A 19,488-nucleotide genomic window follows, 5' to 3' on the forward strand; every position below is an offset into this window, starting at 1 on the left:
AAATTATGACACAGATTTACTGGCCAGTACTTCAAGAAAAAATGTCAGTACTGGTGTATACAGTTACATGGCATGGCAGCTGCGAATCCTCAATGAAGGATGTTCAGCCGCCTGGTGGAGACTTTCAATTAGATGCCACTTCGGTGGCCTGGGTGCCCCTAATCTACCCCACTAATCCTACCGGGGAAAGGAACGTACAGTTTAGCATGGAATCTGAAACATGCATCATTCTTGGCATATTTTCACATAACTGAGAAGTGAAGGTTAAGGTAAACACAAACAGAAAAATTTCAAACTCTGACCAGCATTTTATCCTGTGACTTTCAGTTTTTAGGCATGTGCTTTACCTTTAGATCACCAGGCTCTTTTGTCAGTGATTCCGATAGAAATGTATAAAAGTACATACACTACTGTAGCTTTTGGAAATAATAGTTCCTTTCTCACGTATAAGAGAGGGAGAGCTCGAAGAAAGGAAAAAGGTAGGTCACACAGATTCTGGATTGAGAGGGATCCAACTGTTGTGAGGATGAGAGGAGAACAAGATGTTCACCAATGTAATTGATCCCTTTCTGTAATTATGTTAGACCCTTTAACTTTCTATAGAAATTGTGTTTGGTCCTAGTATTATAAATAATTCTGTGCATTATATTTCATGTTAAAGGTGAAAGACATTAACAAGGATATACAGGTATACCATGGAACAGTTGTCAAAATACCAACCTTTTTAAAGAAATCACAATAGGATTTTCCAGTATTAAGCCCAGGTATTAATACTGAATGACTTTATAATATTGATCGTACATATACTACCACACTAGCATATACCAACAGCATTGTATTCAACAAGAAAAGTGAGATGCAGCAGCAGTAAACTATTTCTGATAGAAGTCTCACTTTGTCTTGAATCAGCAGTTTATAACCAGACTAAAGCAAAATAAAAAACGAGCAGCCTGAAGCAACACTGTTACTAATATCATATTCTATTCCATACTATACAGATTTTATAATGCTTAGACCTATGACTAATTGCCTTAAACTGAAATTTCAGTGCTGTGAACTTACTTGACTAGCATGATGGCTATCAACCAGGTGACATTGACTGCTAAATTGTTTGCCTACAGGGAGCTTTGCATGTGTTTTATTGATAGCTACAGTAGCAATTTCTTTGTAAGATTCTTTGAGTGCTATCTGTGCTGGCCAATCAGGTGACCTGCCTGTGTCTGATTGATAACCTGCAAGGACGACCACGCTAGAGAAATACTCAGTTAGAACTTAATGTGACATTCCATTTAATTACCATGGAGGGCTTCACAGTAGAATAAAGAAATCACTACTGACCTGGTGGTCTGTACAGGAAAAAACTATGCTTATACGCCATAACAATTCCCAATTATTATAATGAACATTTGCATCAGAAGCAGACATTTCGCCATCACAACTTGTCCCACACTTTACTACACATGATGTCTTCAGCAAACAACAGCTAGCCAATAGCTATATGTACCGAGCAAACTTTCTCCATGTAGTATGGACATTACTGCATTTAGTTATAATGCAATCCTATCATTGTACATCCCCCCCCCCCCCCCCCCCCCCCCCCCCAATGAACCATGGACCTTGCCGTTGGTGGGGAGGCTTGCATGCCTCAGCAATACAGATAGCTGTACTGTAGGTGCAACCACAACGGAGGGGTATCTGTTGAGAGGCCAGACAAACGTGTGGTTCCTGAAGAGGGGCAGCAGCCTTTTCAGTAGTTGCAGGGGCAACAGTCTGGATGATTGACTGATCTGGCCTTGCAACATTAATCAAAACAGCCTTGCTGTGCTGGTACTGCGAACGGCTGAAAGCAAGGGGAAACTACAGCCGTAATTTTTCTCGAGGACGTGCAGCTTTACTGTATGATTAAATGATGGCGTCATCTTGGGTAAAATATTCCGGAGGTAAAATAGTCCCCCATTCGGATCTCCGGGCAGGGACTACTCAGGAGGATGTCGTTATTAGAAGAAAGAAAACTGGTGTTCTACGGATCGGAGTGTGGAATGTCAGATCCCTTAATCGGGCAGGTAGGTTAGAAAATTTAAAAAGGGAAATGGATAGGATATAGTGGGAATTAGTGAAGTTCGTTGGCAGGAGGAACAAGACTTTTGGTCAGGTGAATACAGGGTTATAAATACAAAATCAAATAGGGGTAATGCAGGAGTAGGTTTAATAATGAATAAAAAATAGGAGTGCGGGTAAGCTACTACAAACAGCATAGTGAACGCATTATTGTGGCCAAGATAGACACAAAGCCCATGGCTACTACAGTAGTAAAGTTTATATGCCAACTAGCTCTGCAGATGATGAAGAAATTGATGAAATGTATGATGAGATAAAAGAAATTATTCAGGTGGTGAAGGGAGACGAAAGTTTAATAGTCATGGGTGACTGGAATTCGTTAGAAGGAAAAGGGAGAGATGGAAACATAGTGGGTGAATATGGATTGGGGCTAAGAAATGAAAGAGGAAGCCGTCTGGTAGAATTTTGCACACAGCACACCTTAATCATAGCTAACACTTGGTTCAAGAATCATAAAAGAAGACTGTATACATGGAAGAATCCTGGAGATACTAAAAGGTAGTAAATTGTAGGACACTTCCAGGGGCAGATGTGGACTCTGATCACAATCTATTGGTTATGAGCTGTAGATTAAAACTGAAGAAACTGCAAAAAGGTGGGAATTTAAGGACATGGGATGTGGACAAGCTGAAAGAATCAGAGGTTGTACAGAGTTTCAAGGAGAGCATAAGGGAACAACTGACAGGAACGGAGGAAAGAAACACAGTAGAAGAAGAATGGGTAGCTCTGAGGGATGAAGTAGAGAAGGCAGCAGAGGATCAAGTAGGTAAAAAGACGAGGGCTGCTACAAATCCTTGGGTAACAGAAGAAATATTGAATTTAATTGATGAAAGGAGAAAATATAAAAATGCAGTAAATGAAGCAGGCAAAAAGGAATACAGACGTCTCAAAAATGAGATCGACACGAAGTGCAAAATGGCTAAGCAGGGATGGCTAGAGGACAAATGTAAGGATATAGAAGCTTATCTCACTAGGGGGTAAGATAGATACTGCCTACAGCAAAAGAGAGAAGAGAACCACTTGTATGAATATCAAGAGCTCAGATGTCAACCCAGTTCTAAGCAAAGAAGGGAAAGCAGAAAGTTGGAAGGAGTATTTAGAGGGTTTATACAAGGGCGATGTACTTGAGGACAATATTATGGAAATGGAAGAGGATGTAGATGAAGACGAAATGGGAGGTAAGATACTGCGTGAAGAGTTTGACAGAGCACTGAAAGACCTGAGTCGAAACAAGGCTCCGGGAGTAGACAACATTCCGTTAGAACTACTGACGGCCTTGGGAGAGCCAGTCATGACAAAACTCTACCAGCTGGTGAGCAAGATGTATGAGACAGGCGAAATACCCTCAGACTTCAAGAAGAATATAATAATTCCAATCCCAAAGAAAGCAGGTGCTGACAGATGTGAAAATTACCGAACTATCAGTTTAATAAGTCACAGCTGCAAAATACTAACACGGATTCTTTACAGATGAATGGAAAAACTGGTAGATGCGGACCTCCGGGGGGATCAGTTTGGATTCCATAGAAATGTTGGAACAGGTGAGGCAATACTGACGTTACGACTTATCTTAGAAGAAAGATTAAGAAAAGGGAAACCTATGTTTCTAGCATTTGTAGACTTAGAGAAAGCTTTTGACAATGTTGACTGAAATACTCTCTTTCAAATTCTGAAGGCGGCAGGGGTAAAGTACAGGGAGCAAAAGGCTATTTGCAATTTGTACAGAAACCAGATGGCAGTCATAAGAGTCGAGGGGCATGAAAGGGAAGCAGTGGTTGGGCAGGGAGTGAGACAGGGTTGTAGCCTCTCCTCGATGCTATTCAATCTGTATATTGAGCAAGCAGTAAAGGAAACAAAAGAAAAATTCGGAGTAGGTATTAAAATTCATGGAGAAGAAGTAAAAACTTTGAGGTTCGCCGATGACATTGTAATTCTGTCAGAGACAGCAATGGACCTGGAAGAGCAGTTGAACGGAATGGACAGTGTCTTGAAAGGAGGATGTAAGATGAACATCAACAAAAGCAAAATGTGGATAATGGAATGTAGTCAAATTAAATCGGGTGATGCTGAGGGAATTAGATTAGGAAATGAGACACTTAAAGTAGTAAAGGAGTTTTGCTACTTAGGAAGTAAAATAACTGACGATGGTCGAAGTAGAGAGGATATAAAATGTAGACTGGCAATGGCAAGGAAAACGTTTCCGAAGAAGAGAAATTTGTTAACATCGAGTATAGATTTATGTATCAGGAAGTCGTTTCTGAAAGTATTTGTATGGAGTGTAGCCATGTATGGAAGTGAAACATGGACAATAACTAGTTTGGACAAGAAGAGAATAGAAGCTTTCGAAATGTGGTGTTACAGAAGAATGCTGAAGATAAGGTGGATAGATCACGTAACTAATGAGGAGGTATTGACTAGAATTGGGGAAAAGAGAAGTTTGTGGCACAACTTGACTAGAAGAAGGGATCGGTTGGAAGGACATGTTTTGAGGCATCAAGGGAACACAAATTTAACATTGGAGGGCAGCGTGGAGGGTAAAAATCGTAGAGGGAGACTAAGAGATGAATACACTAAGCAGATTCAGAAGGATGCAGGTTGCAGTAGGTACTGAGAGATGAAGAAGCTTGCACAGGACAGAGTAGCATGGAGAGCTGCATCAAACCAGTCTCAGGACTGAAGACCACAACAACAACAACAACAACATTGTACATGTGACAATGATACATGTATAATTTCATCTTGGAAGATGGTATGCCATTCTGCATTTGTTTGCCTGTTGTCTATGTTTTGTCTTTAGAGATGTTCACATTTAATTACTGGGGAAAAAACAAAGTATTTTACATTCATTAAAAAAGGGAACAATTTTCATAGAATAGTTGTTCTGATGAGGTATTTGAATCGACAACAGCTTCCAAAAAAGCAAATGCATATAGATAAATATTATTACTGGAATTAGAGAAATAAATGGACATGCAAGCAAATTAAAGTAGCACATAAAGGAGCATACATTTTTATGGGAAAGGTGGCAGGAAACAATATCTATAACTTAACAACTTACCACTTTCACTGGTGGCTGCTGTGAGAGGGGCTGCTTGTTGACGGACTGAGCAAGACTAGCTCGAAATTCTCCACACATCCAAGAATCTGGAGTTGCGCCTAAGCTGCCAATAGAGGAACACTGGAAGAATAGAGGCCACGATGTATTTGGAACCTCAGCAAAGCGCTTAAGGTGGGCTGCCATTCGACGGTGACCCCATCTATCTACATCTGCTCCACGATGTGTCCCTGGCACGGAACCCACAAGACAAACTCTGTAAAACAAGATGTTGATAAGAAACAGGATTATTTTTCTGTTGATACTTTGATGTTGATCTAAATGTAAGACAGCGAGTCCTAATTGGGGGAGGAGGGGAACGATTCTCAGTGGAAAGACTTTATTCCATATGCAGTTCTGTGCACGAATTTTCAGTGGTGGTGGTGTGTAAATCATAGACAGTTCGAAGGATTCCTGAATGATCAGCACTGTTTGTTCGCTAAGTCGGGGAAAAATTCTTGACATTTTCTTTGGCATTCTTGAAGAAGTATCTCTTTCTCGATATGAAAGGGGAAGAAATGCATTGTCTCAAAAATCTAAAATGGACACGAGACCTATCATTCTTAGCTGACATAATTATGCGCCTAAATAATGTAAATCTGTTATTGCAGGGCCACCAGTAGCTAACATTTGACATGCAAGACGAAATAAGAGCATTCATGGAAAAGTTATGTTTGTTTGAGAGGCAGATGAGTGATGGTATTTTAGCATTCTTCAATCGTAGAGCTTCTTTAAAACTAGTGGAAGGTACCAGTTTTGGCTATTATTAAGCCGAGATAAAGCAGCTCATCATGTCTTTTGAAACAAGATTCTGAGAGCCAGCCATTTTTGAAACGGAAACGAAATTGTTCAAGCAATCCTTTCTCGGTCAGACCGAATGATTTGACATCATCACTCCAGTTGAAAGTTACTGAGCTGCAAAATTCAACTTTGTTGAAAGACAGATACTACAACATGCTGAATTTGTCATTACAGTGAAAAAACAATTCCTAAGCTCCACAAAAACATCGCACAGATCATGTGCATGTTTAGATCGATGTAGTCTTGTGAGTATCTTTTCTCATACAATGAAAAGAATAAAAACCAAGGAATAAACTTTTCTTCAGGATGCGACAATGAAGGCCACCCCCCTGCATTTGCTACGAACACTTTGCACATGATATTTCTGCTCTTGTTATGAAAAAAATTAGTTTCAATGCCTAATGAACATATGCAATTTCTTTTACAACAGTTATTTCTTATTTATTTCTTTAACTTCTTGTTTTCCAAGGTAGCATGGTGCTATGTCATGGCTGCCAAGGATGTGTGTTGGTGATTATGTAAAATGGGGCAGGCATATCAAAAGCCTTGCCATGTCATATGCTGCCAGCCCTTTTGATTGTTCACAGTGAGTGACAATGCTCTACAGAGCAGGGAGCAGTCCACAGATGAGCACGGAGCTTATGAGCCGGAACAGCCTACCTTAGATTCTGCACACCACAAGATCATTCCCTTCTTCCAATGTCATTCTTCACCTGTTCTATCTTCTTTTAGTTGCAACTACTGAACCACTCAGATATGGTTATTCCACAAAACTTACTTAAACTGTTTTTAATTTTAGCTCATTTTTGGTATTTTATTTCTCTGTTTAATTTCTTTTTATGCACTATCAATTTTCTTGGTCCTTCTGTTTTATTACCATCAATCTTACTCTCAATTTAATTTATCGCTCCATTAATATAACTTCCTCTCACGTCAAAGTGATGACTTACATATAGTGACAGTGACGGTGCACATGTGCAATTCTTTCTATCTGATTCCAATCCTATTTCTTTTGCTTGTTCTTTATCCTTTCAAATTTGAAACTCAGTGTCCCAATTTACTAATGGCAAGGGGAAAAAATTTGCTCAGGCTGGGCAAAGTTACAGGTAAGACCTACAACAACAATTTTTTTTACTCTTCACTGAAGGAGGCTTTGCAAAACTACATGAAGCACACATCAGCATCACTAGCTCATAGTCTGTATAAAAGGCTTCCTTTTTCTGATTAGATGTGATTAAAAAAGCATGTCAATGAAATTATTTGTAATGCTCTGAAAGAAATGAACCTACCTGACTTTGGAGAAATCGGCACAACGTATTCTTGTAATCCATTCCTGCAGAACTGGCATCTGGTAGGCGGATAGATATCGCATCAAGTCAGCGCGGAATTCTGTTATAGAGTCACCTGCTTTAGTGTCTGCATTCAGTGGGATCCTTGGACATCTTGGGCTTACCCATAACCTGAAAATCAAACTGTGTTGATTAAAATTCTTCTGCATGTGTTGAGTTCTGCTGAATTCTTATGACTTCTTTCTCCTGTGCAAGAGTTATTTATGCAACAGCAAACATAATAATTCTAACATATTATTTTGTAATTACCTAATAACTTCTTTTACAATATAATGATCGGTTTGCAATAGTGCTCTTTAATGTGCTCTTTGAAATTCTGGTGGTAGCTGCAATAGACACAGGGAGTGAAAAGTTAGTTAACGTCATCTTCAGAAAACAGACAGCAGTTATAAGAGTTGAAGGACATGAAAGAGAAGCAGTAGCTATGAAGGAAATGAGACAAGATTGTAACTTATCCCCAATGTTATTTAAACCCCACATCAAGTAAGCAGTCAAGGAAACCAAGAAAACTAAATTGAAGTTCTGGGATCAGAAATAAAAACTTTTGAGGTTTGCCAATAACGCACTAATTCTGCCAGCGATGGGAAACAGCTTGGAAGAACAGCTAAACAAAATGGATAGTATCTTGTAAAGCTATTATAAGATGAACAGCAATAAAATTAAAACAACAGTAATGGAATGTAGTCGAATTTTAAGGTGATTCGGAGGGAATTTGATCAGAAAATTAGACAGTACAAGTTGTAGATGAGTTTTGTTATTTGGGGAGTAAAATAACTGATGATGGTAGAAATAACTGATGGCAGCAGAAACAACAGAGAGGATATAAAATGCAGACTGCCAATAGAAAGAAAAGTGTTTCTGAAAAATATACATTAGTTTGCATCAAATACAAATTTAAATATAATAAAATTCTTTTCTGAATGTATCTGTCTGGAGTGTAACCTTGTATGGAAGTGAAACATGCACAATAAACAGTTTGGGCAACAAAAGAACAAATTTTCAAATGTGGTCTACAGAAGACTGCTGAAAATTTGATGGATAGGTCAAATAACTAATAATGAGGTACTGAATTGAACTGGGGGAAAAAAGAAATTTAAGGCACTACTCTATTGGGGAAAAAAGGGGGATCCAAATAAGCACCAATTTAGTAACAGAGGTAAGTGTAGGGGGTAAAAAGCATAGAGAGAGGCCAAGGCTTGAATACAGTAACCACATTCAAACAATTTATGTTGCAGTACTTATGCAGAGAATAGGTTTACACAGGACAGACTAGTGTGGAGAGCTACATCAAACCAGTCTTGGGACTGAAGATGACGACGACGACGACGACGACGACAACAACAACAACAACAAAAACAGTGTGACTGAAAAAAAATATTTACCACAAAGCTGTTCATGAATAGTTATTATCAATTGCGTATCCAAAAATTATATTACAATTATCTAGCCATTTAAGTTACTGTGTTAGTGATAGAAGATTGTCACACAAGTCATTTATGAAAACAGAAGTTGAATTACAGTGTTTGATGTTAATACTATTGATATACAGACAGTATGAACAACTGCAATAGGTGACTAAGTTGAAATTTTGGCACATAAATAGGGCGAGTTATGTGATACATAAAGTGACACTTCCTGCCCACTATGGAGCTATTTGCCATGGTGTATTAGTATACAACAGTTTTTCAACCTTTAATTGCATTCATATACAGTGGACGCTTCTCACCGAAAGTGATCAACTCATGTTAATCAGTCTACTGCAGATGTGTACTTGCACTGATACACAAGAAAATACACTGGTGCTACAGATTTCTTAAATTAACAATTATGCTCTGTTAGGGGTGGTCACTTCCTAAGTAGAACCACTTTGAGCCTGAGCACATATGCCTTCATTTCTTCCACTGCTCAAAACATTTCTATATTGGCTTTTCCATGAAGGGTCTAACTTGTTATGGTCATTGAGCATTGAGTGGCATACGATCAGTTTTATAGTTCTAGTCACACACACACACACGCACACACACACACACACACACACACACACACACACACACACACACACACACACAGAGAGACAGAGAGAGAGAGAGAGAGAGAGAGAGAGAGAGAGAGGGGGGGGGGGGGGACAACAACAACACCCACGTTAACACACCACAACAAATAGTTCCTTAAGAATATGATGAATCCATCTGAACAGTCACATCCCTATACTGTTTTGACCACAAGAATGCATTATTACAAACAGAATTTGTGTATCAAGCATCTGCGACCTTGTATTCAAGAGGGCAAGTAAATATTTTTATGTAATGAGATATGATGAATGTTAACTGATTGAGGATTTCCTTATTGCTGAGAGTGTTAGAAGAATCAGAATACATTGACGAGCAGCAACATTATGGAAGTAGGGATGTTGAACAAAGTAATGTGAACATCTGTGACGAGAGACAGTATTTATTAGTAGACTGATGACTCTCCTTTTCCAAGAATAACAGCTTGTATTCTTAATACAGGTCATGCAATGCAGTCAGAGGAATACACCCTTGTGTGGAATGGACAAATACAGGTCATGAGCCGTGGTCTAGGGGTAGCGTCTTTCATTCATAATCAAAACGTTTTCAGTCCCAGGTTCGATCACCGCCACTGCCTAAATTTTGATAAATAATCAGCATTTGCGGCCGAAGACTTACGGCATAAGAAGTCAGCCTCATTCTGCCAACGGCCTTGTCAAAGAGGGCGGAGGAGCGGATAGAGGTTCAGGGCACTCTCTTGTCCTAGGGGTGGGAAATTGCCCCTAAAGGCGGAAGAATCAGTAATGATCAACGACATGAGGATGCAGAAGGCAATGGAAACCACTGCATTAAAGACACGTAACGTGTATCCACAGGACATGTGGCCTGTAGTTGAAGAAGTGTCGTGATGATCTCTCCATTGGCAAAAGATTCCGGAATAGTCCCCCATTCGGATCTCCGGGAGGGGACTGCCAAGGGGGAGGTTACCATGAGAAAAAGATTGAATAATCAACAAAAGGATAATGTTCTATGAGTCGGGATGTGGAATGTCAGAAGCTTGAACATGGTAGGGAAACTAGAAAATCTGAAAAGGGGAATGCAAAGGCTCAATCTAGATATAGTAGGGGTCAGTGAAGTGAAGTGGAAGGAAGACAAGGATTTCTGGTCAGATGAGTATCGGGTAATATCAACAGCAGCAGAAAATGGTATAACAGGTGTAGGATTCGTTATGAATAGGAAAGTAGGGCAGAGGGTGTGTTACTGTGAACAGTTCAGTGACCGGGTTGTTCTAATCAGAATCGACAGCAGACCAACACCGACAACGATAGTTCAGGTATACATGCCGACGTTCCAAGCTGAAGATGAACAGATAGAGAAAGTGTATGAGGATATTGAAAGGGTAATGCAGTATGTAAAGGGGGACGAAAATCTAATAGTCATGGGCGACTGGAATGCAGTTGTAGGGGAAGGAGTAGAAGAAAAGGTTACAGAAGAATATGGGCTTGGGACAAGGAATGAAAGAGGTGAAAGACTATTTGAGTTCTGTAACAAGTTTCAGCTGGTAATAGCGAATACCCTGTTCAAGAATCACAAGAGGAGGAGGCATACTTCGAAAAGGCCGGGAGATATGGGAAGATTTCAATTAGATTACACCATGGTCAGACAGGGAATCCGAAATCAGATACTGGATTGTAAGGCGTACCCAGGAGCAGATATAGACTCAGATCACAATATAGTAGTGATGAAGAGTAGGCTGAAGTTCAAGACATTAGTCAGGAAGAATCAATACGCAAAGAAGTGGGATACGGAAGTTCTAAGGAATGATGAGATACATTTGAAGTTCTCTAACGCTATAGATACAGCAATAAGGAATAGCGCAGTATGCAGCACAGTTGAAGAGGAATGGACATCTTTAAAAAGGGCCATCACAGAAGTTGGGAAGGAAAATATAGGTACAAAGAAGGTAGCTGCAAACAAACCATGGGTAACAGAAGAAATACTTCAGTTGATTGATGAAAGGAGGAAGTACAAACATGTTCCGGGAAAATCAGGAATACAGAAATACAAGTCACTGAGGAATGAAATAAATAGGAAGTGCAGGGAAGCTAAGACAAAATGGCTGCAGGAAAAATGTGAAGACATCGAAAAAGATATGATTGTCGGAAGGACAGACTCAGCATACAGGAAAGTCAAAACAACCTTTGGTGACATTAAAAGCAACGGTGGTAACATTAAGAGTGCAACGGGAATTCCACTGTTAAATGCAGAGGAGAGAGCAGATAGGTGGAAAGAATACATTGAAAGCCTCTATGAGGGTGAAGATTTGTCTGATGTGATAGAAGAAGAAACAGGAGTCGATTTAGAAGAGATTGGTGTGTAGAATATATGAGTCTGGCGGCATACCATCTGACTTTCGGAAAAGCATCATCCACACAATTCGGAAGACGGCAAGAGCTGACAAGTGCGAGAATAATCGCACAATCAGCATAACAGCTCATGCATCAAAGCTGCTTACAAGAATAATATACAGAAGAATGCAAAAGAAAATTGAGAATGCGCTAGGTGACGATCAGTTTGGCTTTAGGAAAAGTAAAGGCACGAGAGAGGCAATTCTGATGTTATGGCTAATAATGGAAGCAAGGCTAAAGAAAAATCAAGACATGTTCATAGGATTTGTCGACCTGGAAAAAGCGTTCGACAATATAAAATAGTGCAAGCTGTTCGAGATTCTGAAAAAAGTAGGGGTAAGCTATAGGGAGAGACGGGTCATATACAGTATGTACAACAACCAAGAGAGAATAATAAGAGTGGACGATCAAGAACGAAGTGCTCGTATTAACAAGGGTGTAAGACAAGGATGTAGCCTTTCGCCCCTACTCTTCAATCTGTACATCAAGGAAGCAATGATGGAAATAAAAGAAAGGTTCAGGAGTGATATTAAAATACAAGGTGAAAGGATATCAATGATACGATTCGCTGATGACATTGCTATCCTGAGTGAAAGTGAAGAAGAATTAAATGATCTGCTGAATGGAATGAACAGTCTAATGAGTACACAGTATGGTTTGAGAGTAAATCGGAGAAAGACGAAGGTAATGAGAAGTAGTAGAAATGAGAACAGGGAGAAACTTAACATCAGGATTGATGGTCACGAAGTCAATGAAGTTAAGGAATTCTGCTACCTAGGCAGTATAATAACCAAGGATGGACGGAGCAAGGAGGACATCAAAAGCAGACTCGCTATGGCAAAAAAGGCATTTGTGGACAAAAGAAGTCTACTAATATCAAATACTGGCCTTAATTTGAGGAAGAAATTTCTGAGGATGTACTTCTGGAGTACAGCATTGTATGGTACTGAAACATGGACTGTGGGAAAATCGGAACAGAAGAGAATCGAAGCATTTGAGATGTGGTGCTATAGACAAATGTTGAAAATTAGGTGGACTGATAAGGTATGGAATGAGGAGGTTCTACGCAGAATCGGAGAGGAAAGGAATATGTGGAAAACACTGATCAGGAGAAGGGACAGGATGATAGGACGTCTGCTAAGACACGAGGGAATGACTTTCATGGTACTAGAGGGAGCTGTAGAGGGCAAAAACTGTAGAGGAAGACAGAGATTGGAATACGTCAAGCAAATAATTGAGGACGTAGGTTGCAAGTGCTACTCTGAGATGAAGAGGTTAGCACAGGAAAGGAAATCATGGCGGGCCGCATCAAACCAGTCAGTAGACTGATGACCAAGTAGCCCATAAAGATTCAGTTATATTCCAATCAAGGAACAGAGGGGGGCCACCTGAGGTGATGTACCTTTATCATTGTGTTCATTAAGTATCCTTGAACAATACCGAAAGTATAACTGGAAGTGCTATTGCCTTGGTACATGGGTTATTCGCCAGGTGATACAGTGTGCAGCAATGGGTAAAGATAGTACCCAGAATACCAACATAATTACCCCCATGCAGAACAAGTGGGCAAAAACCATGGCCTATCATCACTGAACCACTGCCATGTTTCCCAGTAGGATGCAGCAAGTCAACATTTCCAAACATTGGTCAGGAATAATGTGGATTTCCATATATTTGAGCAGATGCCATTCTCCCACTGTTGTTACATCCAATTTGTATGCTCGCGACACTAATTTTGTTATTTGAATGTACTGCATAGTGTGGCCAATGATTTTGAAATAGCCATTTATAGTGTAAATGTTTTCTGCACTCTGTTCATAATGGATAATTTTTGATGATATAATTTGCTGTAGATGTGCGAACATCTCAGATGTTATGTGGGGTGCTGTTGTCTTGAGCCTTCTGGTCACAGTTTGCTTCAAGGCCTTGTCTCTCTTATCTGTTTTGAAGTTAAGCCATTGTTGTGTATGGTAAATGATGTCTTTCACTATTTGATGAAGGCTCTCAGTACAGTTAGTGTAATACTTCTACTGACACTGAGGGTGGTTGTTTTTGTTAGTATGGCTTCACCAAGATGGGCACCAGCAATGATCTATCTTCTGAACTCTTTACAGATTAGCAACAACAAAGCTTCAAGACCACAATAAATTTCACATCTGACCACTATCTAAGCTAGAAATAGTGTGTAGTGTACACATTCTTGACCATCAGATGGCACACTTCAACACTAGAAGGCAGGAGTATACACCATGTTTCTTTTGAGCTATGTTGTACAGATGTTCATATTATTTTGACCAGTATCTGTACTTCTACAAATGAAATCATACAGCTGCTAAATCAGCTGCCAGAAATTACTTTTCAGGAATAAATATGAATTATTTTGTGTTCAATGATGGCAACATAGTGAGTCACAGCAGTAGTCATCAACAAATGATTCAAATATGTGGATTATTTCAGAATGCTAATAGATTCAGATTAACCAAACACAAATTGAATACAAAAACTCTCATGAGGAGAAATGTTTATACCAAAGCATCTTCCTCTAGACAAGGATGGATCGTAGGCATCTGTCCAGACACACTGTGACCATAATAGCAACGAAGCGGAGGACAATACAAAAACGGTCGAAGAACTTAATATATTTTAAAACTGTTTCAAGAGGAAGATTGCACAGTAGTAGCTCCTTTAAATTTTCAAATGAACAACAAAATGGCTGATATCAAAATAAGTGACCATGAAATAGAAAAGTAACTGAAATCGGTCAACTGAGGGAAGGTCTCTAGACTTGATGAGATACTAATATGATTCTACATAGAATATGTGAAAGAACTTGCTCTTCTTTTAGCAACAGTGTACCACAAGTCTATAGAGGAGTGAAATGTTCCTGTATGAAGGGCTGAAGTGTTCTTGACCGCTGGAAGGAAGCACAGGTCATTCCCGTTTTCTAGAAGGGCCGTCAAACAGATGCATGGAACTATAGGACTATATCTCTGACATCAGTCTGTTGTAGAATTTTGGAACACGTTTTCCGCTTGCATATTATGATATTTCTGGAAACTGAAGATCTGCTTTGTATGAATCAAAATTGGTTCCAAAAAACAACAACCACATGAAACACAGCTCATTCGGTTTGATCATAAGATCCAAAAGGCTGCAGGCCAATTTCCACAAGGTATTCGGTAATTCTGCACTGCCTCCTGATGAACAAAATATGAGCCTACGGGATATCAGACCAACTTTGTGATTGGATTGAAGAGTTTCTAGAAAACAGAACACAGTATGTTATTCTCTATGCAGAGAAGTTTTCACACATAAAAGTGAATTTGGGCACACCCCAAGGGATTTATAGGGCCATTACTTTTCACAATATATACAAATGGCACAGTAGACAACATCGGAAGTTCCATGAGACTTTTCATGGATCATGAGAAGTTGCAATGCTAGAAAACTGTAAAGAAATACGGGGAGACCTGCAGATGGTGAACGCTTAGTGCAGGGAAAGCCAATTTACCCCAAACGTAAGCAAATGAAACAATGTGTATACATGGGCAGACCTATTATTTTACAATTACATAACTGCAGATCAATCAATGGAAGTAGTTACTTCCATAGTGTATCTAGGAGTACTTGTATGGAGCAACTTAAAGTGAAAAAACCACAAACTAATTATAGGAAAGGCATATACAAGGCTGAGATTCATTGGAAGAATCTGGAAATGTACGAGGGCGTGACGGAAAGTTTGCCTGCAAAGTTGTAATTTATTCAACATTGGTTGACATATTACATGTCATGCATATTACTAGATCATTTCCCACCTCCTCTGATGTGAATTGCAACCCTCTGTCACTAGAGGGCTCCGAATTGTAGCGTGTTAACACGGTGGTGTTTAACGCAACTATGTTGGTGCTTGAGAAACAGAACATCAGAAAACTGAAAGCATGAATTCGAATAGTTCATCCACACATGGAGCGCCCTCTCCTTCAGCATGACAATCCAGTGCCTTGGGTTCACTTTCATTGATCGTCCTCCATACATTGCTGACTCACTTTCATTGATCGTCCTCCATACATTGCTGACTTGGCCTCATCTGATTTTTGTCTGTTTCCAAAACTTTAAGAACACCTTTGAGATCTTCACTTTGATACCTATGAAGTGATGAACTCAGATGTGAGGTTGTGGCTCTGTCAACAAAGTCGAAGATCGTACAGTGACGGTAACAACAAACTAGCATTTTTCGCCAGGGAGACTACGTTGAGAAATAAATATGTAGACATAATGAATAAAGATGTAGAATGTTAATAAAGTTTCCATATAAAAACTTTGGAGGAGTTACTTTTCAGCTTGTCCTCATAGTCTATCAACAAAGGAGGTAGACTACAAAATAATCATTTCACCAACACTTAATACTGCTCACCAGCTTGGAATCCAAACCAAACAGGATTGATAGAAGAAATAGTGGAGATCCAAAGAAGTGCAGTATGTTCCGTCACACATTCATTTAGTAAGTACAAAAATATCATGCAGACTGTCACCTGACTATAGTGGCATACACTACAAGAGACATGGTCTGCATTCTATGGTTTTTGAGAGCGTAAATTACTAAAAGAGTCAACAAATGTATAGCTGCTGCCTAAGTCTATCTTGTGAAAATACCATGAAGATAAAATTATAGAGTGATTCAAGCCCACATGAAGGCTTACTAGCAACCATTCTTCCCGCAAACCATTTGTGACTGGAACAGGAAAGGGAGAAGTGACAATAGTATACAAAGTACCCTACACCACACAATGAAAGGTAGGATATGGAGTGTAGACATAGATGTAGAACTTTTCGAACACATTTGCTATGACTGTTCACTGGAAATCGATGTTTAGCTTTGCAAAATGCTTTTAACATATAAAAATGGCTGCACTGATTAACTGATTGATTGACTGAGGGGGGTTATGGGACTAACTGGCGATGCTGACTGTCCTGCAATTACAAAGTTACTTGCGTAATACAGAGGGTCCACTAAACAGGGGTGGATCCAGTCAGAGGAGTCAACCTCTGGTACCGCGCGCTGCAGAATTTGAATCCGCGCCAGATGTCATGGACATTGAAGACCCACAGAGGTCTCTGCACCATCGTGCCGCAAGCAATAGTGGTGCTCGCCTCCTGGCCCGCTTTTAGTGTGGGGCACCACAGTGGAACACATTGTTCCAGTGGCCAACAGCGGCGCCCCCGATCGTGTACTTAAGTGCCGGCCACTTGCTCAGCCAGACGGTCTAATCTCGCTTACATCGGTTTACACCCCATTTTGCGCTAGACTGCTTACTTCCTGGTTTGTGTATGAGTTTGTTTCCTTGCGACTCTGTTTTTCGCTCTTGTTGTATTTGTTCTGTCCGACGTTGGTCGTGTCTGTCCTCTTCCATTGTGTTGTTGTTCGCGGACCTCTCTGCAGGTTCCACTGCGCCTTCCATCAGTGTTACCCCGCGACCGTCTTGGTCGCAGTTACAACATTTTGGCGAAGAGGTAAACGGAGGTCGTTCTTGGTATGGAGGCAAAGTTGGTCTGTCTGCTGGAGCAACAGCAGCAGCAGCTGCTGCTGCTACAGTTAAGACATCTTACAAAAGTCACTGCAGTTGCTAATGGACAAAGTCGATGCTCAGGACATGTTACCGCACCAGCTTCAGGGTCCTTAGGTGTCCGATGCTGTCACGGGTCCGCCGTCATATCCACCCTTTAATGACGCTCAAGAGGACTGGGAAACCTACTTACATAGGCTAAAACAGCATTTCACAGCTTTTCAAGCCACAGATGACTCCTTGCAGCGGTCGTTGTTTTTTCCTTGAGCCTCTCCGGACACGTTCTTTCTTCTCTGCAAGTTGGCACCGTTGTCTGATCCTGTGGCTCTCTCTTTCCAGGAGATCTGCCTTTTGCTGACAAACTATTACTTCCAATGCTACCATGTAGTCGTCTCTCAGCTGGAGTTCCACCAGTTCCATAAACAGCCTGGTCAATCTTATCGTTCCTGGGTCACAGACTTGCAGAGTCTCAGCAGTCGATGCAATTTTACGTGCACCAATCCACAGTCTAAGGCTTCGTATGCGGACTCCCTGATCCGGGATGTGGTGGTTCAGCTGGCTCCCGACCCTGAGGTCCTTACTGCGGCATTGAAACTTGAAAACCCCTCCTTGAATGACATTCTCTGCATTGCCCACTCCTTTGAAATTGCTCAAGTGGCTAACGAGTGTCTTGTGATGCGACAGCACTTGGCAGCGATCGCGGCATTGACATGGCCCGGCCGACAGGGGCCAGTGCCGCCGGGACTCTTCGTGTTCCGATGTCTCTATGGCATCGGCGCCTTCGGTCACCCCTCGTCGCCGGTCATGTGGTCCACTTCCGTCTTGCCCACTCCCACAGTGCTTTACTGCTCATTCGTGGGCCGATTGTCCCCACCACTGGAAAACATGCACGCTGTGTAACAAGGAGGGCCACATCCGATCGGTTTGTCGTTGTCACTCGACTCAATCCAGTCCTGCCCCTCCTGGGCCTCAAGATAACGTCCACGCTCTGCAATCGGTCATCCTACAGGATGACCCATCAGCGCAGAAGCTTTTCCTCACGCTCCACATTTTCACTGAGGATGTCAGTTTTCAGGTCGAGACTGGGGCCACTGTCTCCTTGATTAATATGGCGACATATACACGGCTATGCTGTCCTGCATTGTTGCCTCCCTCTCACTGTTTGGTCGCCTACGGAGACGGTCCCATTTCCCTTCGTCGGCAGTTTGTAGTCCAGGCGACATACAAGCATGTTCCACGTCTCTGTTACCCTCTTTGCCGTCGACCATCTGTCGGCTTTGAATATTTTTGGTCTGGATGTGTTTCAACTGTTTGGCTTTTCAATTTCCAACAAAGTTAAGGTCGTTTCCACAGCTGTTCCCTTTCAGGACTTGGATGACCTGTGCTCCGCTTTTGCATTGTTGTTTGCACCGGATCTCAGATGCGCTTCCAGCTTTCAGGCGCACATCACCCTCCGGCCGGATGCACAGCCTCGCTTTTTCTGGGCCCGGCCCCTTCTGGTGGCCTTAAGGCCACTGGTCAAGCAGGAACTTGCTCAGCTCCAGGTTGCTGGCGTGCTAGAACCTGTAACCTATAGTGCATGGGCGACACCACTGGTGGTCATACGGAAACCCAATGGGTCCCTTCGGCTGTGTGGGGACGTCGGCACTACAGTCAATGCTCAGTCCCTTGTTGACACTTGGCCTATTCCCCGACAGGAACACCTTCTTGCCAAGCTTGCCGGAGAAGAGTATTTTTCCAAGATCGACCTGGCTGAGGCATACCACCAGTTGCCCTTGGATGCCGAATCTCAGAACATCATGGTTATTAACACACCTTTCAGATTGTAAAAGTGCAAGCGCCATCCCTTTGGTGTCTCTTCAGCTCTGACCATTTTCCAGCGATTCCTGGAGCAGCTTATCCAGCCTATCCCTGCATGTGTGAATTATCTGGATGACTTCTTGGTCACTGGGCGTTCCTGCCAGGAACATTTGGAAAACCTCAGTGTCTTATTTCACGCTCTGCAGTCTGCTGGTCTCCGGTGTCGGCTGGACAAGTGTTTTTTTTCAACCGGAAGTGGAATACTTGGGCCACTGGCTTAGCAAAGGTGGCATTCGCCCTTCGGGTTGTAATGTCACAGCCATTGAGGCCCTTCCTCAACCCAAG

At 41.3% G+C, this 19,488-nt stretch overlaps 1 protein-coding gene across 1 annotated transcript in view; it reads right to left on the reverse strand.

Moving 5' to 3' along the window:
• The window catches only part of LOC126356068 (probable tyrosyl-DNA phosphodiesterase), a 141,230-nt gene that overhangs the window by 39,899 nt on the left and 81,843 nt on the right, over positions 1 to 19,488 (reverse strand). The window contains exons 7-8 of the mRNA XM_050006767.1: positions 7,303 to 7,473; positions 5,177 to 5,429 (exon numbers count right to left, since the gene is read on the reverse strand). Of these exons, the coding sequence (XP_049862724.1) occupies positions 5,177 to 5,429; positions 7,303 to 7,473 (424 nt within the window). The remainder of the gene's footprint in view (positions 1 to 5,176; positions 5,430 to 7,302; positions 7,474 to 19,488) is intronic.

The sequence above is a fragment of the Schistocerca gregaria genome, chromosome 3, assembly GCF_023897955.1.
Source record: "Schistocerca gregaria isolate iqSchGreg1 chromosome 3, iqSchGreg1.2, whole genome shotgun sequence".
In the NCBI taxonomy this organism is placed as follows: domain Eukaryota; kingdom Metazoa; phylum Arthropoda; class Insecta; order Orthoptera; family Acrididae; genus Schistocerca; species Schistocerca gregaria.